General features: G+C 45.4%; 2 protein-coding genes across 4 annotated transcripts; both read left to right on the forward strand.

Moving 5' to 3' along the window:
- On the forward strand, positions 1–24,886 carry triobpb (TRIO and F-actin binding protein b). 3 transcript variants are annotated; one of them, XM_079867313.1, is made up of 13 exons: positions 1–210; positions 1,374–1,430; positions 1,512–1,580; positions 8,460–8,549; positions 8,655–8,764; positions 8,852–9,248; positions 9,935–10,166; positions 10,866–10,968; positions 13,684–13,843; positions 13,941–14,045; positions 15,431–15,517; positions 23,322–23,354; positions 23,535–24,851. In XM_079867313.1, the coding sequence occupies exons 1-13, from the start codon at positions 205–207 to the stop codon at positions 23,652–23,654; spliced, it is 1,569 nt and encodes a 522-aa protein (XP_079723439.1). In that variant the 5' UTR covers positions 1–204; the 3' UTR covers positions 23,655–24,851. The 3 variants fall into 3 exon arrangements, with proteins under 3 accessions (XP_079723439.1, XP_079723440.1, XP_079723441.1); XM_079867314.1 differs by lacking the exon at positions 23,322–23,354 and having other exon boundaries at positions 7–210; positions 23,502–24,886; XM_079867315.1 differs by lacking the exons at positions 23,322–23,354; positions 23,535–24,851 and adding an exon at positions 23,410–23,490 and having other exon boundaries at positions 7–210.
- A 385-nt stretch (positions 24,887–25,271) lies between these two features.
- Positions 25,272–26,586, forward strand: ndufa6 (NADH:ubiquinone oxidoreductase subunit A6). Its single transcript, XM_079868026.1, has 3 exons — positions 25,272–25,445; positions 26,152–26,267; positions 26,387–26,586. The coding sequence occupies exons 1-3, from the start codon at positions 25,277–25,279 to the stop codon at positions 26,516–26,518; spliced, it is 417 nt and encodes a 138-aa protein (XP_079724152.1). The 5' UTR covers positions 25,272–25,276; the 3' UTR covers positions 26,519–26,586.
- Positions 26,587–27,273: the final 687 nt, after the last annotated feature.

Raw genomic sequence — 27,273 nt, forward strand, 5'->3', positions numbered from 1 at the left:
GTAATCGGGATCCGCCCCGGCAACACCGACAGCAGCGCGAGTTCCGTCAAACTTACGCTGCGATCTACCGATTAAATCAGTAAAAGTATTATTAAACATGATCATCTTCAGCTTTAGTGAAACTTGACAGCGAGCGGTAACGCTTCTCAGATGCGGCGTGTTTAATCTGCGTTTGTGTTTGTGCTGCGGCTGGATTTGAACATCATGACGGTGAGTTTCACTTTAATTCACTTTAATGTCCGTCGCTCTCAGTGTAAACACGACGGCAGTTTAATTCTGTGTTGTACAAGTCCATTCAAACTCCAGTTAGTGTGTGTTGGCGTGCAGTGTGTGTTGTGTTTGCACGGTACGTGAGCAAACACAACTAGTTTTTTTCTGTTTTTTTATATGCGTGTGTTTGTGCGCGCGCGACACACCCGCGGCCACTGCGCATGCGCATCACTGAGGCTGATTTCTGCTGGTTTCTGGTTCATGTAAATAAACAAACTCTGATATAAGTGCTTTGATAATCCTGATCAGAGTTTAGTTCAGCTGTCACCATCACCTGTGTGTGTGTGTGTGTGTGTGTGTGTGTGTGTGTGTGTGTGTGTGTTATAAGGCATGTGATCATTGTGTAACTCTAGAATATTTGATCAGATTAGTTTTTCTAATGTTCATTTATGTGTTCATTTGTCTTTCTGTGTCAAAACCGGTGGTAATCAAATTAAGGCATGAAGCATTAACAACTAAATATTAAATATTTAAAAATGTAATCAAATGAAAATCAAACAATTCCTTTTTTTTGGCAAACAAAATACTACAACTAAATGTTAATGTAAATGTTATAATTAAAATGAAGTTTTAATAAGTTTGTTATTATTACTTTGAAAGGTACAGTCTGCATTACAATAGTATTATATTTCTGTCTTAATTTCATCCCAATCCCGTGACATTGTTGCTCAGTAAATCCCATTATAATGACTGGATTCTGTCCGAGTGTTCGTGAATCATTCTAGAAGCCACTGAATCATCATGGTGAATCATTTGATATTGATTCATTGTATGAATCACAAACACTCATTGACTGTAAGAGCGGTTATTAAAGTTTGTTCATTATTATTACTGAACTACAGAAGAACTGAGTAATCTGTGGTGAAGTACACTAGTGACATATAGCCTATTTATTCATATTTTGGTGGAAATAAGGGATGTATTTTGCAAAATTTTTATTTAGTGATAACTGAACATCAGTTTCACCATCAGTGTCTGTTGTTTGCTGTGCTGTCGTGTTTCTTCCTCACACACTTACACGCATTTGAGTGTGTGTGTGCGTGTGTGTGTGTGTGCTAAGGATGATGCATTGACACTGCTCTGATACACCTGTCTGTCTGTAGCCTGACCTGCTGAACTTTAAGAAGGGATGGATGTCTAAACTGGACGAGAGTGGAGAGGTGAGACACGTCTGTCTGTCTGTTATCATGATGTTGAATGTGTTTCATCATGACTGACTGTGTGTGTGTGTGTGTGTTCAGTGGAGGAAACACTGGTTTGTGCTGACAGACGCTGGACTGAAGTACTACAGAGACTCTGCGGCGGAGGAGGTGAGAATCACACGTGAACACGCATGAACACGACACATGCGAACGTGTGAACACGCTAACATGCAAACACGAGATGCGAACACAAACATTTATGAACACGCTAACATGCAAACACGAGATGCGAACACAAACATTTATGAACACGCTAACATGCAAACACGATACACGTGAACACGTGTGAACACGACACATGCAAACGTGTGAACACGCTAACATGCAAACACGAAATGCGAACACGCAAAGACATATGAACACGCTAACATGCAAACTCGAGATGCGAACACAAACATTTATGAACACGCTAACATGCAAACACGACACATGCGAACACACAAACATTTATGAACACGCTAACATGCAAAAACATATGAACACGCACCATGCGAACACAAACATGTATGAACACGCTAACATGCAAACACGACACATGCGAACACACAAACATTTATGAACACGCTAACATGCAAACACGATACACGTGAACACGACACATGCGAACACGCAAACATGTATGAACACGCTAACATCCAAAAACATATGAACACGCACCATGCGAACACAAACATGTATGAACACGCTAACATAGAAACACAACACGCAAACATGTATGAACACGCTAACATAGAAACACAACACGCAAACATGTATGAACACGCTAACATGCAAACACGACATGGGAACACGCAAACATTTATGAACACGCTGAAATGCAAAGATGTATGAACACGACACACTCATATATGAACACGCTAGCATGCAAACACATATGAACACGTGTGAACACGCAAGCATGTATGAACACGACACACTCGCGTGTGAACACACGCAGACACGTATGAACACGCAAACACATATGAACACGACACATGTGAACACGTGTGAACACGCAAGCATGTATGGACACGACACACTCATGTATGAACACGACACACTCGCGTATGAACACACGCAAACACATATGAACACGACACACTCGCGCATGAACACACGCAGACACGTATGAACACGCAAACACATATGAACACGACACATGTGAACACGTGTGAACACGCAAGCATGTATGGACACGACACACTCATGTATGAACACGACACACTCATGTATGAACACGACACACTCATGTATGAACACGACACACTCGCGTATGAACACACGCAAACACGTATGAACACAACACGTGTGAACACACAAGCATGTATGAACACGACACACTCATGTATGAACACGACACACTCACGCATGAACACGCAGACACGTATGAACATGACACGTGTGAACACGTGTGAACACACAAGCATGTATGAACACGACACACTCATGTATGAACACGACACACTCGCGCATGAACACGCAGACACGTATGAACACGACACACTCATGTATGAACACGACACACTCATGTATGAACACGACACACTCGCGCATGAACACGCAGACACGTATGAACACGACACACTCATGTATGAACACGACACACTCATGTATGAACACGACACACTCATGTATGAACACGACACACTCGCGCATGAACACGCAGACACGTATGAACACGACACATGTGAACACGTGTGAACACACAAGCATGTATGAACACGACACACTCATGTATGAACACGACACACTCGCGCATGAACACGCAGACACGTATGAACACGACACACTCATGTATGAACACGACACACTCATGTATGAACACGACACACTCGCGCATGAACACGCAGACACGTATGAACACGACACACTCATGTATGAACACGACACACTCATGTATGAACACGACACACTCATGTATGAACACGACACACTCGCGCATGAACACGCAGACACGTATGAACACGACACATGTGAACACGTGTGAACACACAAGCATGTATGAACACGACACACTCATGTATGAACACGACACACTCGCGCATGAACACGCAGACACGTATGAACACGACACATGTGAACACGTGTGAACACACAAGCATGTATGAACACGACACACTCATGTATGAACACGACACACTCGCGCATGAACACGCAGACACGTATGAACATGACACATGTGAACACGTGTGAACACACAAGCATGTATGAACACGACACACTCATGTATGAACACGACACACTCGCGCATGAACACGCAAACACGTATGAACATGACACGTGTGAACACGTGTGAACACACAAGCATGTATGAACACGACACACTCATGTATGAACACGACACACTCGCGCATGAACACGCAGACACGTATGAACACGACACACTCATGTATGAACACGACACACTCATGTATGAACACGACACACTCGCGCATGAACACGCAGACACGTATGAACATGACACATGTGAACACGTGTGAACACACAAGCATGTATGAACACGACACACTCATGTATGAACACGACACACTCATGTATGAACACGACACACTCGCGTATGAACACACGCAAACACGTATGAACACGACACATGTGAACACGTGTGAACACACAAGCATGTATGAACACGACACACTCATGTATGAACACGACACACTCGCGCATGAACACGCAGACACGTATGAACATGACACGTGTGAACACGTGTGAACACACAAGCATGTATGAACACGACACACTCATGTATGAACACGACACACTCGCGCATGAACACGCAGACACGTATGAACACGACACACTCATGTATGAACACGACACACTCATGTATGAACACGACACACTCGCGCATGAACACGCAGACACGTATGAACACGACACATGTGAACACGTGTGAACACACAAGCATGTATGAACACGACACACTCATGTATGAACACGACACACTCGCGCATGAACACGCAGACACGTATGAACACGACACATGTGAACACGTGTGAACACACAAGCATGTATGAACACGACACACTCATGTATGAACACGACACACTCGCGCATGAACACGCAGACACGTATGAACATGACACATGTGAACACGTGTGAACACACAAGCATGTATGAACACGACACACTCATGTATGAACACGACACACTCGCGCATGAACACGCAAACACGTATGAACATGACACATGTGAACACGTGTGAACACACAAGCATGTATGAACACGACACACTCATGTATGAACACGACACACTCATGTATGAACACGACACACTCGCGTATGAACACACGCAAACACGTATGAACACGACACGTGAACACGTGTGAACACACAAGCATGTATGAACACGACACACTCATGTATGAACACGACACACTCGCGCATGAACACGCAGACACGTATGAACATGACACGTGTGAACACGTGTGAACACACAAGCATGTATGAACACGACACACTCCTGTATGAACACGACACACTCGCGCATGAACACGCAGACACGTATGAACACGACACACTCATGTATGAACACGACACACTCATGTATGAACACGACACACTCGCGCATGAACACGCAGACACGTATGAACACGACACATGTGAACACGTGTGAACACACAAGCATGTATGAACACGACACACTCATGTATGAACACGACACACTCATGTATGAACACGACACACTCATGTATGAACACGACACACTCATGAACACGACACACTCGCGCATGAACACGCAGACACGTATGAACACGACACATGTGAACACGTGTGAACACACAAGCATGTATGAACACGACACACTCATGTATGAACACGACACACTCATGTATGAACACGACACACTCATGTATGAACACGACACACTCATGAACACGACACACTCATGTATGAACACGACACACTCGCGCATGAACACGCAGACACGTATGAACACGACACATGTGAACACGTGTGAACACACAAGCATGTATGAACACGACACACTCATGTATGAACACGACACACTCATGTATGAACACGACACACTCGCGCATGAACACGCAGACACGTATGAACACGCAGACACGTATGAACACGCAGACACGTATGAACACGCAGACACGTATGAACACGCAGACACGTATGAACACGACACACTCATGTATGAACACGACACACTCATGTATGAACACGACACACTCGCGCATGAACACGCAGACACGTATGAACACGACACATGTGAACACGTGTGAACACACAAGCATGTATGAACACGACACACTCATGTATGAACACGACACACTCGCGCATGAACACGCAGACACGTATGAACATGACACATGTGAACACGTGTGAACACACAAGCATGTATGAACACGACACACTCATGTATGAACACGACACACTCATGTATGAACACGACACACTCGCGTATGAACACACGCAAACACGTATGAACACGACACATGTGAACACGTGTGAACACACAAGCATGTATGAACACGACACACTCATGTATGAACACGACACACTCGCGCATGAACACGCAGACACGTATGAACACGACACACTCATGTATGAACACGACACACTCATGTATGAACACGACACACTCGCGCATGAACACGCAGACACGTATGAACACGACACATGTGAACACGTGTGAACACACAAGCATGTATGAACACGACACACTCATGTATGAACACGACACACTCATGTATGAACACGACACACTCATGTATGAACACGACACACTCATGAACACGACACACTCATGTATGAACACGACACACTCGCGCATGAACACGCAGACACGTATGAACACGACACATGTGAACACGTGTGAACACACAAGCATGTATGAACACGACACACTCATGTATGAACACGACACACTCGCGCATGAACACGCAGACACGTATGAACACGACACACTCATGTATGAACACGACACACTCATGTATGAACACGACACACTCGCGCATGAACACGCAGACACGTATGAACACGACACATGTGAACACGTGTGAACACACAAGCATGTATGAACACGACACACTCATGTATGAACACGACACACTCATGTATGAACACGACACACTCATGTATGAACACGACACACTCATGTATGAACACGACACACTCATGTATGAACACGACACACTCATGTATGAACACGACACACTCGCGCATGAACACGCAGACACGTATGAACATGACACGTGAACACGTGTGAACACACAAGCATGTATGAACACGACACACTCATGTATGAACACGACACACTCGCGCATGAACACGCAGACACGTATGAACATGACACATGTGAACACGTGTGAACACACAAGCATGTATGAACACGACACACTCATGTATGAACACGACACACTCGCGCATGAACACACGCAAACACGTATGAACATGACACATGTGAACACGTGTGAACACACAAGCATGTATGAACACGACACACTCATGTATGAACACGACACACTCGCGTATGAACACACGCAAACACGTATGAACACGACACATGTGAACACGTGTGAACACACAAGCATGTATGAACACGACACACTCATGTATGAACACGACACACTCGCGCATGAACACGCAGACACGTATGAACACGACACACTCATGTATGAACACGACACACTCATGTATGAACACGACACACTCGCGTATGAACACACGCAAACACGTATGAACACGCAGACACGTATGAACACGACACATATGAACACGTGTGAACACGCAAGCATGTATGAACACGACACACTCATGTATGAACACGACACACTCGCGCATGAACACACGCAAACACGTATGAACATGACACATGTGAACACGTGTGAACACACAAGCATGTATGAACACGACACACTCATGTATGAACACGACACACTCATGTATGAACACGACACACTCGCGCATGAACACACGCAAACACGTATGAACATGACACATGTGAACACGTGTGAACACACAAGCATGTATGAACACGACACACTCATGTATGAACACGACACACTCATGTATGAACACGACACACTCATGTATGAACACGACACACTCATGTATGAACACGACACACTCATGTATGAACACGACACACTCATGTATGAACACGACACACTCATGTATGAACACGACACACTCGCGTATGAACACACGCAAACACATGAACACGACACATGTTAACACGTGTGAACACACAAGCATGTATGAACACGACACACTCGCGTATGAACACGCAGACACGTATGAACACGCAAACACGTATGAACATGACACACAAGCATGTATGAACACGACACACTCGCGTATGAACACACGCAAACACATATGAACACGACACATGTGAACACGTGTGAACACACAAGCATGTATGAACACGACACACTCATGTATGAACACGACACACTCATGTATGAACACGACACACTCGCGTATGAACACACGCAAACACATGAACACGACACATGTTAACACGTGTGAACACACAAGCATGTATGAACACGACACACTCGCGTATGAACACGCAGACACGTATGAACACGCAAACACGTATGAACATGACACACAAGCATGTATGAACACGACACACTCGCGTATGAACACACGCAAACACGTATGAACACGACACACTCATGTATGAACACGACACACTCGCGTATGAACACACGCAAACACGTATGAACACGACACATGTGAACACGTGTGAACACACAAGCATGTATGAACACGACACACTCATGTATGAACACACACGCAGACACATATAAACACGCAAACACGTATGAATATGACACGCGTGAACACGACATGCAGATTTCTGTGGAAACATCATACATTTAATTCTTCAGGATTCTCTGATGAGCAGAAAGTTCAAGAGAACAGCATTTATTTGAAACAGGATCTTCTACTGTGGACTTTCCGCACTTTAACGCAGTGAATGTCAGATTTAGCATGATAGTGAAAGCCGGTTTCCTGAAGAGTGTGTGTGTGATATCTGCTCAGAGAGACGAGGTGGATGGAGAGATCGACCTGAAGTCGTGTGTGAAGGTGTTGGAGTTCGACGTGGAGAAGAACTATGGCTTCCAGATCCAGGTCAGTTGAGACGTGTGTGTGTGTGTGTGTGTGTGATCCTGTCCGGACCTGCTGCATTCCTGTTCCCCTGATGCTCACAGTCTCTGACTCTCTCCTGTTCCTCAGACCACAGACGCCGCCTTCACACTCTCAGCTATGACTGCTGGGATACGGAGGAACTGGATCGAGGTTCTGAGGAAGAACGTGCAACCCAGCAGCTCTCCAGACCTCACACAGTCAGTGACACACTCACACACACACACACTCACACACACACACACTCTCACACACACTGACGCACTGATGTGTGTTTCCTCCCTCAGGCTGCCGAGCCTCAGCAGTGATAAAGAGAACGCTCGTCACCGACTGCGCAGCCAATCAGAGGCCTCCTCCACCACTGTAAACCCCGCCCACAGCAAGTTCGACTATGTGGAGCTGTCGCCTGTAGCCACGCCTCCTACTCCTGCCTCCGCCAATCAGAGAGAGTCCGGGGAGGGGCAGGTGAGAGAGCACAGCCAATGGCAGGAGGAGCGTCGGCGTGTCGACACCCACAACCAGTGGGAGGCGGTGCTGTCGAGGAAGGGGGCGGGCCTGTCGGAACAGAAGCGAATAGAGGAGGAGATCGAGAAGAAGTGGGCGGAGTTTGAGCGGCTGCCACTCAAGGAGATGAGGTCACTCCCACCGATGGGCTCGTCAGCCAATCAGGCTCTGGAGAGGGAGGTAGTGCGTGGATACTGTCTATCTGCTCTCATGAATGACTTTATGAGAACTGAATAGAACACAGAGAGACTCGTGAGCCCTTATAGCGCATTCGGCTCCTATTGCTAAATATATTTAGCTTCTTTCCCATATATCACGGCCAGAGCTCTCTCTCTCTCTCTCTTGCTCTCTCTCTCTCTCTCTCTCTCTCTCTCTCTCTCTCTCTCTCTCTCTGCTCGTTCTTTCAGTTAATATGCGCCTTGTCACAAGCGCAGCAGTCTATAACTAATATAATGTTATATTCAAATTAAATTTCTCGTTATTATTATTATTATTATTATTATTATTTTTATTTTTTTTCGTTTTTGCTATAGTTCAAGTATTATTCGAAATGTCAAAGAATTGGCAAGTAAGTAAAAACTCTTATGACTGTTTTTTAAGCTCATGCTCCACCCGGCCAAAATTGACCCGTAAAAATGGTTGCGTGTTTTTTTTTATGCGTTATAAGGGTTAATTTAGCGATCAAATGGTTAAATGAGCTACATAAAGACCTTATGGAGCTTTTTTGCCAGTCATTTGTTCTGCTCTCTGTGTGTGTGTGTGTGTGTGTGTGTGTATGTGTGTGTGTGTGCATGAGTGTTACCTGTCCAGCACCGCTGCGCCCCTGCAGAAGGCTTTACCTCCGCGTGTCTCTCTCTGTCCTGCAGGTGGCGTCTCTGAGGCAGCAGCTGGCGGGGCTGGGGGCGGGGCTTGGGTCGGGGTGGGTGGGGCCAGCGTGCTGTGGGGCGGAGTCTCGCTGCAGGGACAGTCTGCAGCAGATGGAGCGTGTGCACAAGGAGGCTCTGGAGCAGCTGGAGCGACAGCACACACTGCAGATCAGCACTCTGGAGAGAGAGAGAGACTCGCTGCTGAGGGAGGAGACGGACGCCACTGCGAGAGGTACTGGCCACTCCCACTAACATGTGACCCTATAGAGACCAACCGCGGCTCAGGTACTGGCCACTCCCACTAACATGTGACCCTATAGAGACCAACCGCGGCTCAGGTACTGGCCACTCCCACTAACATGTGACCCTATAGAGGCCAACCGCGGCTGAGGTACTGGCTACTCCCACTAACATGTGACCCTTTAGAGACCAACCGCGGCTCAGGTACTGGCCACTCCCACTAACATGTGACCCTATAGAGGCCAACCGCGGCTCAGGTACTGGCCACTCCCACTAACATGTGACCCTATAGAGGCCAACCGCGGCTCAGGTACTGGCCACTCCCACTAACATGTGACCCTTTAGAGACCAACCGCGGCTCAGGTACTGGCCACTCCCACTAACATGTGACCCTATAGAGGCCAACCGCGGCTCAGGTACTGGCCACTCCCACTAACATGTGACCCTATAGAGGCCAACCGCGGCTCAGGTACTGGCCACTCCCACTGACATGTGACCCTATAGAGAGCAACCCCACTAACCCCACTCAGGTACTGGCCACTCCCACTAACATGTGACCCTATAAACTACATTGTTTTTATAGATAACATCTTTTAAATGAATAATTTTATATTTCTCCATTGTTTTCTATTTGATGACATCATTGGCAGTGCTGTGAATGATGTTCACACGTGTGTGTTTGTGTTGTCAGTGATGGAGGCATTACAGAAAGCACACAGAGAAGAGCTGGAGAAAACCACACAACTCTCAGAGACACGTGGGATGGACACACACACGCTTAACAAACAACAACAGTGAGTACACACACACACACACATACTCACACTTAGCAAACAACAACAGTGAGTACACACACACACTTAACAAACAACAACAGTGATTGTACACACACTCAACAGTGAGTACTCACACACACTCAACAGTGAGTATACACACACACACACACACACACACTCAACAGTGAGTACTCGCACACACTCAACAGTGAGTACTCACACACACACACACACACACACACACACACACACTCACTCAACAGTGAGTACTCACACACACTAAACAGTGAGTACTCACACACACTTAACAAAAAACAACAGTGATTGTACACACACTCAACAGTGAGTACTCCCACACATTCAACAGTGAGTACTCACACACACACACACACACACACACACACACACTCAACAGTGAGTACTCGCACACACTCAACAGTGAGTACTCACACACACACACACACACACACACACACACACTCACTCAACAGTGAGTACTCGCGCACACACACACACACTCAACAGTGAGTACTCACACACACACACACATACACACACTCAACAGTGAGTACTCACACACACACACACACACTCAACAGTGAGTACTCACACACACTCAACAGTGAGTACTCACACACACACTCAACAGTGAGTACTCACACACACTCAACAGTGAGTACTCACTTCACACACACTCAACAGTGAGTACTCACACACACACTTACACTCACTCAACAGTGAGTACTCACACATTCAACAGTGAGTACTCACACACACACACACACACACACACACACACACACACACACACACACACACTCACACTCACTCAACAGTGAGTACTCCCACCCATTCAACAGTGAGTACTCACACACACTCAACAGTGAGTACTCTCACACACACACACACACACACACACACACACACACTCAACAGTGAGTACTCGCACACACTCAACAGTGAGTACTCACACACACACACTCAACAGTGAGTACTCGCACACACTCAACAGTGAGTACTCTCACACACACACACACACACACACACACACACACACTCAACAGTGAGTACTCACACACACACACTCAACAGTGAGTACTCGCACACACTCAACAGTGAGTACTCTCACACACACACACACACACACACACACACACTCAACAGTGAGTACTCACACACACACACACTCAACAGTGAGTACTCGCACACACTCAACAGTGCACACTCAACAGTGAGTACTCGCACACACTCAACAGTGAGTACTCGCACACAACCAACAGTGAGTACTCGCACACACAACCAACAGTGAGTACTCTCACACACACACACACACACTCAACAGTGAGTACTCACACACACACACACACACACTCAACACTAGGGCTGTGTATCACCAACAATGTCACGATACGATACGCATCACGATACTAAAGCCACGATACGATACGTATCACGATATGGATCAATTTGGAATTTCAGAGTTTAGTAACAGTAATATATGTTTATTTTATAACCAGTGTTATAACAGTTGTGATCACTGAAAAACCATTTAGTTTTTGTCATAAAAAACGAAGAGTTAAATGAAATAAAAAACTTGTCACAAAAAAGCTTAAAATGGCTTTTCCTTCAGTAGCGCAAATAAATACAATAGAATAAAGATAGCCTACCAATAAAGAGAAAACTTTTTGAAAAGGTCTAGCACTAGTATTCAGAAATACTAGAAACTGAATAAAGTAATCAAATGCAAAATAAAACAGTAGTATTTTAGTCCTGATTAAATTAAATACATATGCTATTAATCCAAATTCTTCAAATTAAAACTATCTTTTGTTGTTTTGACAACAATATTAAATGACAGACACATATGGCTTCTGTCCCTTTAAGAGCTAGTGCACGGATCCTGATTTCATTATACTGCCCCATCATGCGTTTATGCTGAAGACATAACCGACTGTGTTTAGAGGATACTCAACAAGACCGAAATGTTTGACATAATTTCGCGTGTTTTTGTTTAAGTGATATAATCCGCGAAAAATAACTTTTGTTACTCGCAATCTGTTTGTGAGCGCGTCGAGTATAAACGCCTCGTCCGTTTGGGGAGGTGCGCGTGCAGGCAGCGGAGACATGCGCTGCGGAGCCAGGCGAAAGTACAAACAAGGCTTCACGCTCTTTGTGAAGTTTTAAATTGACTGATCTGATTGTATAGTCTGTGTGGATTAATTTACTCATACAATCTACATGCTAAAGTGCAGGAATGATTAAAATTATGCGCAATACCCGCGCCGAAATTCGAGCCCTGATTTGGCTACTTAAGCACAACAGTATCGATACGGAAGCTGCTGTATCGATACGCGCATCGTCAGGAGTTCATGACGATGTATCGTTGTATCGATATTCTGAGCACAGCCCTACTCAACACACACTCAACAGTGAGTACTCACACACACACACACACTCAACAGTGAGTACTCTCACACACACACACACACACTCAACAGTGAGTACTCTCACACACACACACACACACACACACACTCAACAGTGAGTACTCACACACACACTCAACAGTGAGTACTCACACACACACACAACAGTGAGTACTCACACACACACACTCAACGGTAACAATTATGTGGCAGAAAGGTGCTTCGATATGAAACGGATACACACACGCATTCAGTTATTGGGTCTGAACGAGGATGTGTGTGTGTGTGTGTGTGTGTGTGTGTTTAGGGCAGAAGTGGCGTCTCTGCGACGAGAGCTGCAGGCTCTGTCGGAGCGGTTCTCTCAGAAGTGTCTGGATCTGAAGCGAGCGCAGCAGCAGCACGAACACACACACACACAGATGAGCCTGAGAGACCGACAGCTGGAGCAGCTGAAGAGAGACAACCAGGTGAGACACACACACACTACGTACGCTGGCACGATCTTCAGTTCAGGTTCAGTGTGCAGAACATGACGTGTGTGTGTGTGTGTGTGTGTGTGTGCAGGACTTGCAGGCCCGCCTGTCACAGGAAGTGAAGGTCGTTCGCTCGCTGGTCACAGGTCAAGGGTCAGACGCAGATGGCAGCGAGAGGTCGTGGTGTGAGATGCAGGTGAGGCGTTCATCACTGTAGTGTGTTTCTGTCTGATTCACACACAGGCATATTTCACACCTGCAAACTCGTAGTTATGTTTGGGGTTACAGAAATGTATGACTTCAGCAAAGGTGAATGGCATTTTCATGGACAACTTTACGTGTGACATGAACAAGACTTTATTAACTAGTCTAAACACTTAAACTACTCTAACATACATACACACACACACACACACAGTTTACCAAGGGAAAGAGAGCTGAAGCAGAATACAGGAAAGCAAGAAGTTATAGCATTGTTTGGAGTTCAGCAGAATAACAGCCTTGAGCAAACCATCAGTTTAGTTCTAACACGCCCTTCTTTAAAAGGGGTAAGGAGGATACTTAATGTATCAAATAATGAGACTAAGTTTGATACTTGCATGTCTCGCCCATTTGAATTAAACTGTCCTGATGCAGTTTGTTGAGGCTCCAGTTGATCTTTGCTGAGGTGGTCTTGATGAGAGAGAACCAGTGGGAGTCAGAGGATCTTTGGTGAATGGAAAGACTAGGCTGCAGCCTGGCACAAGCTTGGTGGGTCCTTAGAGGCTTCTAGTTCAGCATCTTCTTCACGTCAGCATTTCAGTACAAGAGTAAGAGAGAAGAGCTAAGAGAGAGCTGATCTTGTGACTTTAAAGCGTGAAGATGTCACACCCTCTGGAGGTGTGTGAGCCAATGAGAAGATTTCCCTTTGGAGGGAATTTCTTTACAACCCTTTGTGTTCAAGCAGTGCATTTGAACATGCAGTTTGATTGGGTGTTTAACACAAGCGTCTTCAAGATCATAATACTAATGCGTCACAAAGTTAGCTTAATGTAATGTAGATTAACAAATGGGCGACGAAGATTGGAGTTTATAGAGACCAAACATGCCACACATATGATTTTGGTTGACCATAGTATCCAAAGTCTGAAACATTATCCCAATAGAGTTTAAGCGAGAGAATGAAGACAGGCCAAACCACATAACAGGAAAATCATGAGGTGGGAGAATTAGATAGCCTTCAGCCAATCAGGCGTGAGCTTTTAATCCAGCCGGTCATGATGTGTCTCGCTCAGTGCTTTGACTCCAGCATAGCTTAGCATGTCGGCTCAGGCAGGGCAGGGCTTCATCATCCAGTGGAAGTCTATATCAGTTCAAGGAATGAAGATTTTCAAAACAATTTCATTCATAATTGTAAAAAAATCTGTAGTTTAAATTGATATTTTGTAACTTCACTTTATCAAGTTAGTTATTCAATATTAGGCCTTTTTATGCAAATCAGCAGAGTTGTTTATTAAGAGCCGTGGCTGTGTTGTCTTTGTGTGTGTGTGTGTGTGTGTGTGTGTGTGTGTGTGTGTGTGTGTGTGTGTGTGTGTGTCGCAGGTGCTGCTGAGGGTGCGAGAGAACGAACTGCAGTATCTACACCAAGAGCTCAACAGCCTCCGCAACCAGATGCACTTCCTCACCACGGTAACACACCTGCGCCTGTGTGTGTGTGTGTGTGTGTGTGTTTTCCTCGTCTGTCTGTGTGTGGTCCCTGTGTACCGCATGTTCCCCATCTGTGTGCATGCGTGTGTGTGTGTGTGTGTGTGTGTGTGTGTGTGGTCTGTGTGTAACGCGTGTTCCTCGTCTATGTGTGTGTGGTCCATGTCTAACTCGTGTTCCCTGTGTGTGTGTGTGTGTGTGTGTGTGTGTGTTGTCTGTGTGTAACGCGTGTTCCTCGTCTATGTGTGTGTGGTCCATGTCTAACTCGTGTTCCCTGTGTGTGTGTGTGTGTGTGTGTTGTCTGTGTGTAACGCGTGTTCTCTGTGTGTGTGTGGTCTGTGTGTAATATAGGGGTGCACGATATTGACAAAATGTGATATTGCGATATCGATATTAATTTCGATATTTTTAAACACATGTAAAATTACAAGTTATGGGAAAACGCATCAAAATAGATCCATAACAAATAAAACAAGTTTTCTCACAACACAAGGTTTATTCCAGCTGACTGTCATTTTGGACCAGCACAACACGAATAAATACATAATAACCACGTCTACAGGTTATTAACAATAAATCTAAATAAACAAGTAAAAGATCATGTCCTGAGACACAGCCCATCCACAGCCGTGTGACCTTTAGAAGGACATGTGCACTGTAAGGGGCTGTCTACACCTCTGTCTACACCTCTGTCTACACCCCTGTCTACACCTCTGTCTACACCTCTGTCTACACTTCTGTCTACACCTCTGTCTACACCCCTGTCTACACCTCTGTCTACACCTCTGTCTACACCCCTGTCTACACCTCTGTCTACACCTCTGTCTACACCCCTGTCTACACCTCTGTCTACACCTCTGTCTACACTTCTGTCTACACCTCTGTCTACACCTCTGTCTACACTTCTGTCTACACCTCTGTCTACACTTCTGTCTACACCTCTGTCTACACTTCTGTCTACACCCCTGTCTACACCCCTGTCTACACCTCTGTCTACACCCCTGTCTACACCCCTGTCTACACCTCTGTCTACACCTCTGTCTACACCTCTGTCTACACTTCTGTCTACACTTCTGTCTACACCTCTGTCTACACTTCTGTTTACACTTCTGTCTACACCTCTGTCTACACCTCTGTCTACACTTCTGTCTACACCTCTGTCTACACCTCTGTCTACACTTCTGTCTACACCTCTATCTACACCCCTGTCTACACCTCTGTCTACACCTCTGTCTACACCCCTGTCTACACCCCTGTCTACACCTCTGTCTACACCTCTGTCTACACCTCTGTCTACACTTCTGTCTACACTTCTGTCTACACCTCTGTCTACACTTCTGTTTACACTTCTGTCTACACCTCTGTCTACACCTCTGTCTACACTTCTGTCTACACCTCTGTCTACACCTCTGTCTACACTTCTGTCTACACCTCTATCTACACCTCTGTCTACACTTCTGTTTACACCTCTGTTTACACTTCTGTCTACACTTCTGTCTACACCTCTGTCTACACTTCTGTCTACACTTCTGTCTACACCTCTGTCTACACCTCTGTCTACACCTCTATCTACACCTCTGTCTACACTTCTGTCTACACCTGTCTACACCTCTGTCTACACCTCTGTCTACACCTCTGTCTACACTTCTGTCTACACCTCTGTCTACACTTCTGTCTACACTTCTGTCTACACTTCTGTCTACACTTCTGTCTAAACCTCTGTCTACACTTCTGTCTACACCTCTGTCTACACCTCTGTCTACACTTCTGTCTACACCTCTGTCTACACCTCTGTCTACACTTCTGTCTACACCTCTGTCTACACCTCTGTCTACACTTCTGTCTACACCTCTGTCTACACCTCTATCTACACCTCTGTCTACACTTCTGTCTACACCTCTGTCTACACCTCTATCTACACTTCTGTCTACACTTCTGTCTACACCTCTGTCTACACCTCTTTCTACACTTGTCTACACCTCTGTCTACACTTCTGTCTACACTTCTGTCTACACCTCTGTCTACACCTCTATCTACACCTCTGTCTACACCTCTGTCTACACTTCTGTCTACACTTCTGTCTACACCTGTCTACACCTCTATCTACACCTCTGTCTACACCTCTGTCTACACTTCTGTCTACACTTCTGTCTACACCTCTGTCTACCTCTGTCTACACTTCTGTCTACACCTCTGTCTACACTTCTGTCTACACCTCTGTCTACACTTCTGTCTACACTTCTGTCTACACTTCTGTCTACACCTCTGTCTACACCTCTGTCTACACTTCTGTCTACACTTCTGTCTACACTTGTCTACACTTGTCTACACTTGTCTACACTTCTGTCTACACTTCTGTCTACACCTCTGTCTACACCTCTGTCTACACTTCTGTCTACACTTCTGTTTACACTTCTGTTTACACCTCTGTCTACACCTGTCTACACTTCTGTCTACACTTCTGTTTACACTTCTGTTTACACCTCTGTCTACACTTCTGTCTACACCTCTGTTTACACCTCTGTCTACACCTCTGTCTACACTTCTGTTTACACCTCTGTCTACACTTCTGTCTACACTTCTGTCTACACCTCTGTCTACACTTCTGTCTACACCTCTGTCTACACCTCTGTCTACACCTCTGTCTACACCCCTGTCTACACCTCTGTCTACACCTCTGTCTACACTTGTCTACACCTCTGTCTACACCTCTGTCTACACCTCTGTTTACACCTCTGTCTACACCTCTGTCTACACTTCTGTTTACACCTCTGTCTACACTTCTGTCTACACCTCTGTCTACACCTCTGTCTACACCTCTGTCTACACCTCTGTCTACACTTGTCTACACCTGTCTACACCTCTGTCTACACTTCTGTCTACACCTCTGTCTACACCTCTGTCTACACCTCTGTCTACACTTCTGTCTACACCTCTGTCTACACCTCTGTCTACACTTCTGTCCACACCTCTGTCTACACTTGTCTACACTTCTGTCTACACCTCTGTCTACACCTCTGTCTACACTTCTGTCTACACTTGTCTACACTTCTGTTTACACCTCTGTCTACACTTCTGTCTACACCTCTGTCTACACCTGTCTACACCTCTGTCTACACCTGTCTACACCTCTGTCTACACTTCTGTCTACACTTGTCTACACTTCTGTTTACACTTCTGTTTACACCTCTGTCTACACTTCTGTCTACACTTCTGTCTACACCTCTGTCTACACCTGTCTACACCTCTGTCTACACTTCTGTCTACACCTCTGTCTACACCTCTGTCTACACTTCTGTCTACACTTCTGTCTACACCCCTGTCTACACCTCTGTCTACACTTCTGTCTACACCTCTGTCTACACCTCTGTCTACACTTGTCTACACTTCTGTCTACACCTCTGTCTACACCTCTGTCTACACTTCTGTCTACACTTGTCTACACTTCTGTCTACACCTCTGTCTACACCTCTGTCTACACCTGTCTACACCTGTCTACACCTCTGTCTACACCTGTCTACACCTCTGTCTACACTTCTGTCTACACTTCTGTCTACACTTCTGTCTACACTTCTGTTTACACCTCTGTCTACACTTCTGTCTACACCTGTCTACACCTGTCTACACCTCTGTCTACACTTCTGTCTACACCTCTGTCTACACTTCTGTCTACACTTGTCTACACCTCTGTCTACACCTCTGTCTACACTTCTGTCTACACTTCTGTCTACACTTCTGTCTACACCCCTGTCTACACCTCTGTCTACACTTCTGTCTACACCTCTGTCTACACTTGTCTACACTTCTGTCTACACCTCTGTCTACACCTCTGTCTACACTTCTGTCTACACTTCTGTCTACACTTGTCTACACTTCTGTTTACACCTCTGTCTACACTTCTGTCTACACCTCTGTCTACACCTGTCTACACCTGTCTACACCTGTCTACACCTCTGTCTACACTTCTGTCTACACTTCTGTCTACACTTCTGTTTACACCTCTGTCTACACTTCTGTCTACACTTCTGTCTACACCTGTCTACACCTGTCTACACCTCTGTCTACACTTCTGTCTACACCTCTGTCTACACCTCTGTCTACACTTCTGTCTACACTTCTGTCTACACCTCTGTCTACACCTCTGTCTACACTTCTGTCTACACTTCTGTCTACACCTCTGTCTACACCTCTGTCTACACTTCTGTCTACACCTCTGTCTACACCTCTGTCTACACCTCTGTCTACACCCCTGTCTACACGTCTGTCTACACGTCTGTCTACACGTCTGTCTACACTTCCGTCTACACTTCCGTCTACACTTCCGTCTACACCTCCGTCTACACTTCCGTCTACACTTCCGTCTACACCTCTGTCTACACCTCTGTCTACACTTCTGTCTACACCCCTGTCTACACCTCTGTCTACACCTCTGTCTACACCTCTGTCTACACTTCTGTCTACACCCCTGTCTACACCTCTGTCTACACTTCTGTCTACACTTCTGTCTACACTTCTGTCTACACCTCTGTCTACACCTCTGTCTACACCCCTGTCTACACCTCTGTCTACACCTCTGTCTACACTTCTGTCTACACCTCTGTCTACACGTCTGTCTACACCTCTGTCTACACCTCTGTCTACACTTCCGTCTACACTTCCGTCTACACTTCCGTCTACACTTCCGTCTACACTTCCGTCTACACTTCCGTCTACACTTCTGTCTACACTTCCGTCTACACTTCTGTCTACACCCCTGTCTACACCCCTGTCTACACCCGTCTACACCTCTGTGTACACTTCTGTCTACACCTCTGTCTACACCCCTGTCTACACCCCTGTCTACACTTCCGTCTACACTTCTGTCTACACTTCTGTCTACACTTCTGTCTACACTTCCGTCTACACTTCTGTCTACACCCCTGTCTACACCCCTGTCTACACCCGTCTACACCTCTGTGTACACTTCTGTCTACACCTCTGTCTACACCCCTGTCTACTAGGGCTGTGTATTGGCAAGAATCTGGCGATACGATACGTATCACGATACATGGGTCACGATTCAATATATTGCAATATATTTCGATACTGTGCATAAGGCGATATATTGGGATTTTTTAAAAGTAAAATATATTAAAAATATTTTAAAAAAGACATGATGTGCATAAAAGTCAAAGAAGTTTACTTTAGGTAAACAATTCAGTACACAGAAAATCAAACTGCCAGTTTGGGATTGTGGTTCACAGGTTCTTAGTGAGCAAATTTTTATATGCTCAAGTAGGCCATAATAAAAGAAAATAGGTACATAGCCCCTCCCTGTCACAATACAAAACAACAACGTGAACTGGACGAAAATGAATGAAAGTGGATGAAAGTGAACAAAATAAATGTGTCATATATTGAAATCAAGTTTTATGTGATAAAAGATTTTAAAAGAACTGGACGCGCGAATGAGGCGAACCGCGCCGCGCTAAACGCCTCGTGCCGCAGGACCTCCAGAGGCGCGTAAACGCGTCTTTGCATTGACTTAACATTGAAATCACTCGCGCCAGATGCTCTTTTCGCGTTTGGTGGGAACGATGCACGCGATTACATTTAGAAATAGACAAGCTTTGTTTCCAAATGCACCAAGCAAAGATATCCTTTCAATTGAATAAACTTTTATAAAGCCAGCCAATATAATCACAATAAACACATCCAAAATGAAATATTTAACATATACGCAACGTCTAATTTGTAAACAAAATGATTTACGCACTAAATCCATCATAAACTCCGGCACAATTTGCATATGTTTAAACTCTCAAGACAGACGTCACATCCCGAACCTCACAGCAATTGGCTGCCGACTGCGTTTTTCGCTTGATATTTGTATAAAGGAACTGTCTAACTTTTTGACGCTCTCGGTCGCTCTCAACGCTTTCTCCGGTCCGCTGTCAATCCTAAAATGTCCAGTGGACACGCACCGTTATAGGCGAGCCTGGCGAGGACACTGGTGCGTCTCAGCATAGCTATCTAGTGGTAGGGATTTAAACAACATAAACGTGAACCAACACTGTCTTACGGTCCTACCATGAATATTTTTGGACGTAAAAAAAAAAAAAAAAAATCGATTTTGCGTTTTTGAAAATCGATACAGTATTGCAAAATAAAATATCGCGATACTCAGGTGTATCGATTTTTTCTTACACCCCTACTGTCTACACTTCTGTCTACACCTCTGTCTACACCTCTGTCTACACCTCTGTCTACACCTCTGTCTACACTTCCGTCGACACTTCCGTCGACACCTCTGTCTACACCTCTGTCTACACCTCTGTCTACACTTCTGTCTACACCTCTGTCTACACTTCCGTCTACACTTCCGTCTACACCTCTGTCTACACTTCTGTCTACACCTCTGTCTACACCTCCGTCGACACTTCCGTCTACACCTCTGTCTACACTTCCGTCGACACCTCTGTCTACACCTCTGTCTACACCTCTGTCTACACCTCTGTCTACACCTCTGTCTACACTTCCGTCTACACCTCTGTCTACACCTCTGTCTACACCTCTGTCTACACCCGTCTACACCCCTGTCTACACCTCTGTCTACACCTCTGTCTACACCTCTGTCTACACCCGTCTACACCCCTGTCTACACCTGTCTACACCTCCGTCGACACTTCCGTCGACACCTCTGTCTACACCTCTGTCTACACCTCTGTCTACACTTCCGTCTACACCTCTGTCTACACCCCTGTCTACACCCCTGTCTACACCTCTGTCTACACCTCTGTCTACACCTCTGTCTACACCTCTGTCTACACTTCTGTCTACACCTCTGTCTACACCTCTGTCTACACTTCTGTCTACACTTCTGTCTACACCCCTGTCTACACCTCTGTCTACACCCCTGTCTACACCTCTGTCTACACTTCTGTCTACACCTCTGTCTACACCTCTGTCTACACCTCTGTCTACACCTCTGTCTACACTTCTGTCTACACCTCTGTCTACACTTCTGTCTACACCTCTGTCTACACCTCTGTCTACACCTCTGTCTACACCTCTGTCTACACCCCTGTCTACACCTCTGTCTACACTTCTGTCTACACCTCTGTCTACACTTCTGTCTACACCTCTGTCTACACCTCTGTCTACACCTCTGTCTACACCCCTGTCTACACCTCTGTCTACACCCCTGTCTACACCTCTGTCTACACTTCTGTCTACACCTCTGTCTACACCTCTGTCTACACCTCTGTCTACACCTCCGTCTACACTTCTGTCTACACCTCTGTCTACACTTCTGTACAAGTGTAAACTCATCTGGTCGTTGAAACCACATATGTACATTTTACTCCTCCCAATAATGCTAAAAAAAATAACCGTATGAGAGCGTGTGATAGGCTATATGTGATGTTATAGCCAGATATGACGACGCTACTGCAACATGCATCGCCACAGACGAGCAGCTGAGCATCTATTCATCAAGCCAACGCGCAAACTATCGCAGATCAGAGTGAGAGTCAGTCGCAGACGTTTAACACACAATCATCATCATTAACAGTAGAGAACTGAGATGATCTTACCAGGGCTGTTGCCGCTCTCTCTTACTGCCGTTTTTGATTTAGAAATTAGCAGATGATCAATAATGCAGCTCATAACTGTTGCTCTCTGTGACGGGCACTCCAGGTGGCCTGATGTTTGTGCGCTGGTGTGTGCGTCGAGCCGGCAAGAGTGTGTGTGTGTATGTGTGTGTGTGTGTGTAACGTGTTTTCTCTCTCTCTCTCTGTGTGTGTGTCAGGAGAAGAGCAGCGTGTGCGAGCGCTACCGCGAGGTGTGTATGTGTGTGTAACGCGTGTTCTCTCTCTCTCTCTCTGTGTGTGTGTCAGGAGAAGAGCAGCGTGTGCGAGCGCTACCGTGAGGTGTGTGTGTGTGTGTAACGCGTGTTCTCTCTTTCTCTCTCTCTCTGTGTGTGTGTCAGGAGAAGAGCAGTGTGTGCGAGCGCTACCGAGAGGTGTGTGAGGAGCTGAGTGTGATGAAGAGTCGCAGCGAGCGAGAGGCCGAGGCTCTCCGAGAACACCTGAGGCTGGCTCTGAGCGCTCTGCACGAGAACGACAACACCCTGCAGCACTGACCGCCGGTCACATGACCCTCAGCCAATCACGTGACCCCCTCGGCTCAGGCCGTCAGCCAATCAGCTGCGGGACACTGGAACAGCGCTTCTGCACTTTCTCATGTGTGTCTATGGGACCTAACTGGAACGTCTCTCTGTCGCTGGTGTGGAGGAACTGAACACACACACACACACACACACACACACACTCATAGCTGATAGATGTCATATTTGCCAATCGAATATCATGTGTGTGTGTGTTCTCTGGAAGCTCGTTTCCACCACAGCATACAAAAATATCTTGCAATTCTGAGAAGAAAGTCAGAAATTAAACTTTCCCTCTTCAGTTTACATCTCACAAACTCTGTCTTTTTCTCTCTTGGCTTTGCTGTTTCTCTCTCGCAGTTCAGAGTTCATACGTACACTCTTAATAGCCAGAATTATGGGACAGAGAGAGTTTTGTTCTGCGGCAGAAACGAGCTTCCTCGGTGTTCGACTGTCTTAGTGCCACACACACCAGAGCTTTGCTTGAATGAGCCAATGTTTTTACAGATGTTTGTGTTTTTTGTAATATTTAAGTGTAGAGTTTTACGCATATGTTAACATATCGAGCTATAGCTAATAAATATGGGTTATTTGGTTTCCGGACTCTGAGTGCTTGTTATTTCAGTCTTGTTATAACAGTTGTTTACGCTGAAATAAGGTGAACAACCACACCTGAAGGCTCAGGGATTGTGGTAAACGCCACTGAACGGGTCGGCTGCATGCTATTAACCAGCAGAGATGATGAGTGTGTGTTCATTTACACTTTTAAGATGAAAGTGTGTGTTTATACAGTAATAATACTGAGTGAGTGAATCTAGATCAGCTGTTCTGAAGCAAAGGCCTCGCATTCCCCACAACAACATTCAGAGTTTTACATTTACTTGTACAGCGCTTTTCACAATACACTTCATTTCAAAGTCCATATTACAATTTAGCGTTATCAGAGGTGACTGTCTATGTTATGTACTTCAGAAATGTGCATATATGAAATCAAAGTTAACGAAAAATGTATTAATGTAATAATTTAATGCAGAAGCTATGAGCTCATTGAAGTAATGAACACTTGTTAACAATGATATGTTGATTCAGAGTTTAATTGTGATTGAATTATCGATCGATTAAGCGATAGAATATTTGTACTCATCATTTTCTACTCATTAAAATATTGCAGAGCTTGGCATAATGATGTATGAGGAAAATCACAGTTTAAATTCACATGAAACGAGTCTTCCTTTCTAGGACAGTTGTTGAGGAGGAGGGTGAATTAAAATCCAAGTTAGTTTTAGCTTATTAATGAATGTTTGTTTTGTCTCTTAATCAGTTTAAGTCGTCTTGAGGCTATTGACATACAAAGTCAAATTTATGAGATGAAAAGTCGACATTATGGCTTAGAAAGTCGATTTTATGGCATAAATGTCGAATTTATGACTTAAAAGTTGGTAAAAGGGAGATTCGCATCACCAGAGTTTAAGTCCTAAAATGATGACAGAAGTTAAAAAATAAAAACAGACGTACACGTTTGTATGTGTGTGTGTTCCAGATGTGCGCGTGCGCACTGCGCAGTCCCGCGGCGGGTGTTTGATTGGCGGCAGCGGCGCATGCGCAGAGCAGAGCAGCAGAGGCGCAAGATGGCGGCGAGCTCCGCGACCCGAACAGCCTCCGCGGCCGCTAAAGTCGTGAGGCCGATCTTCAGCCGGGATCTGGACGAGGCCAAGCGCAGGGTTCGGGAGCTGTACCGGGCCTGGTACCGGGAGGTGCCCAACGCAGGTACTGAGCGCGCTCACACCGCGAGACACACACACGGACGCGCGTCAAGGTCACAAACACACGAATATACAGAGAAATGCTCACAGTTACACTACTAACTACACACACAACTGCAGAAACACTCGGTCTGACTGTTAAACATGCACTGTTTCTATGGTGTAGCCCCTCTGTGTGCTTAAACGAGCTGAAGGATCGAGGTGCAACCACCACTAGTATTATATATTTTTATACTAGTATTATAGCTATTATATCTCTGACAGGAAAGATAATTTAATCTGTTCACCGAAAAGATTCGTTCAGTGACTCATTCTGCCACGGACACAAGGCTAATTATCCCATTTTTAATAAATGGTAGTAATAAAAACACAGTGTTTATGTGCTGTCACAGCTTTCCCTAATATTATTAAGCTCGTGAATTAATGTATCATAAGCTTGAATAAATGCGAGTTTCAGTAAATGTTGTTTATGATTATTATTAGTAATGTTACCGATCCTCTTTTTCTGTTTAATGAAGATTCACATACTGAACTGAACCGAACGACTCAGTGATTCAGTGACTCAGTGATTCAGTCAGCAGATCCTCGAAACATTCAATCGTGTGTTGATGTTTTGACCCGTGTGTAAGTTAGTCACAGAAGTGAATCGAGTGAGTCAGAAGGATTCGCTCGCTAATGTGTGTGTGTGTGTGTGTGTGTGTGTGTTTCAGTCCACACGTTCCAGCTGGACATCAGCGCGCGTCAGGGCCGGGATAAGGTGCGGGAGATGTTCGACAGGAACAGTCACGTGACGGACCCTCGGGTCATCGACATGCTGGTCATCAAGGTGAGGAACAGGCCTGCTGTGTGTGTGTGTGTGTGTGTGTGTGTGTGTGTGTGTGTGTGTGTGAGTGTGTGTGTGTGAGATGACCTGTGTGTGATGACCTGTGTGTGTGTGTGTTTCAGGGCAAGATGGAGCTGGAGGAAACCATCAACGTGTGGAAGCAGAAGACTCACATCATGCGCTACTTCCACGAGACCGAGGCGCCGCGTCCCACAGACTTCCTCTCCAAATTCTACCACGGACACGACCCTTGACCCCTGACCCCTAATGTGTGCTGTCATTTCTGCTTCTGTACTGTAAATACACTCATGCTGAAACCCTCCAGTCTCTGTGTGTGTGTGTTATACATCACCTGATATTTGCTCTTCTATAAACTAGTTCCAGTGTTTCTCTGAGCATCAGTTGGACTGAGCAGTGTCATGAGGAGTCTAGAGGAGTGATGAGAGAGGGGCTCGCTGATGAGCTCTCCTGCACTCAGTGTGTGTGTGATGGGTCTATTCCCTCATTTGCATAGTGAGTTGTGATTGGTCTATTCCCTCATTTGCATAGTGAGTTGTGATTGGTCTTTTCCTTCATTTGCATAGTGAGTTGAGATTGGCCTATTGCTCTCATTTGCATAGTGAGTTGTGATTGGTCTTTTCCTTCATTTGCATAGTGTGTTGTGATTGGTCTTTTCCTTCATTTGCATAGTGAGTTGTGATTGGTCTTTTCCTTCATTTGCATAGTGTGTTGTGATTGGTCTTTTCCTTCATTTGCATAGTGAGTTGTGATTGGTATATTCCCTCATTTGCATAGTGTGTTGATTGGTCTATTCCTTCATTTGCATAGTGTGTTGATTGGTATAGTCCTTCATTTGCATAGTGAGTTGTGATTGGTATATTCCCTCATTTGCATAGTGTGTTGATTGGTATAGTCCTTCATTTGCATAGTGTGTTGTGATTGGTCTTTTCCTTCATTTGCATAGTGAGTTGTGATTGGTATATTCCCTCATTTGCATAGTGAGTTGTGA

The sequence above is a fragment of the Squalius cephalus genome (genome assembly GCF_949319135.1).
Source record: "Squalius cephalus genome assembly, chromosome: 1".
Classification (NCBI taxonomy): Eukaryota; Metazoa; Chordata; class Actinopteri; order Cypriniformes; family Leuciscidae; genus Squalius; species Squalius cephalus.

Excerpts from the sequence above, each read along its gene's own strand:
- triobpb (XM_079867313.1), top strand. Across the intron at positions 1,581-8,459 it reads GAGACTCTGCGGCGGAGGAG|AGAGACGAGGTGGATGGAGA; the intron begins GTGAGAATCACA and ends ATATCTGCTCAG. Across the intron at positions 8,765-8,851 it reads AGCTCTCCAGACCTCACACA|GCTGCCGAGCCTCAGCAGTG; the intron begins GTCAGTGACACA and ends TTCCTCCCTCAG.
- ndufa6 (XM_079868026.1), top strand. The coding sequence starts at position 25,277 with ATGCGCAGAGCAGAGCAGCAGAGGCGCAAGATGGCGGCGAGCTCCGCG. Across the intron at positions 25,446-26,151 it reads CCGGGAGGTGCCCAACGCAG|TCCACACGTTCCAGCTGGAC; the intron begins GTACTGAGCGCG and ends TGTGTGTTTCAG. Across the intron at positions 26,268-26,386 it reads TCGACATGCTGGTCATCAAG|GGCAAGATGGAGCTGGAGGA; the intron begins GTGAGGAACAGG and ends TGTGTGTTTCAG.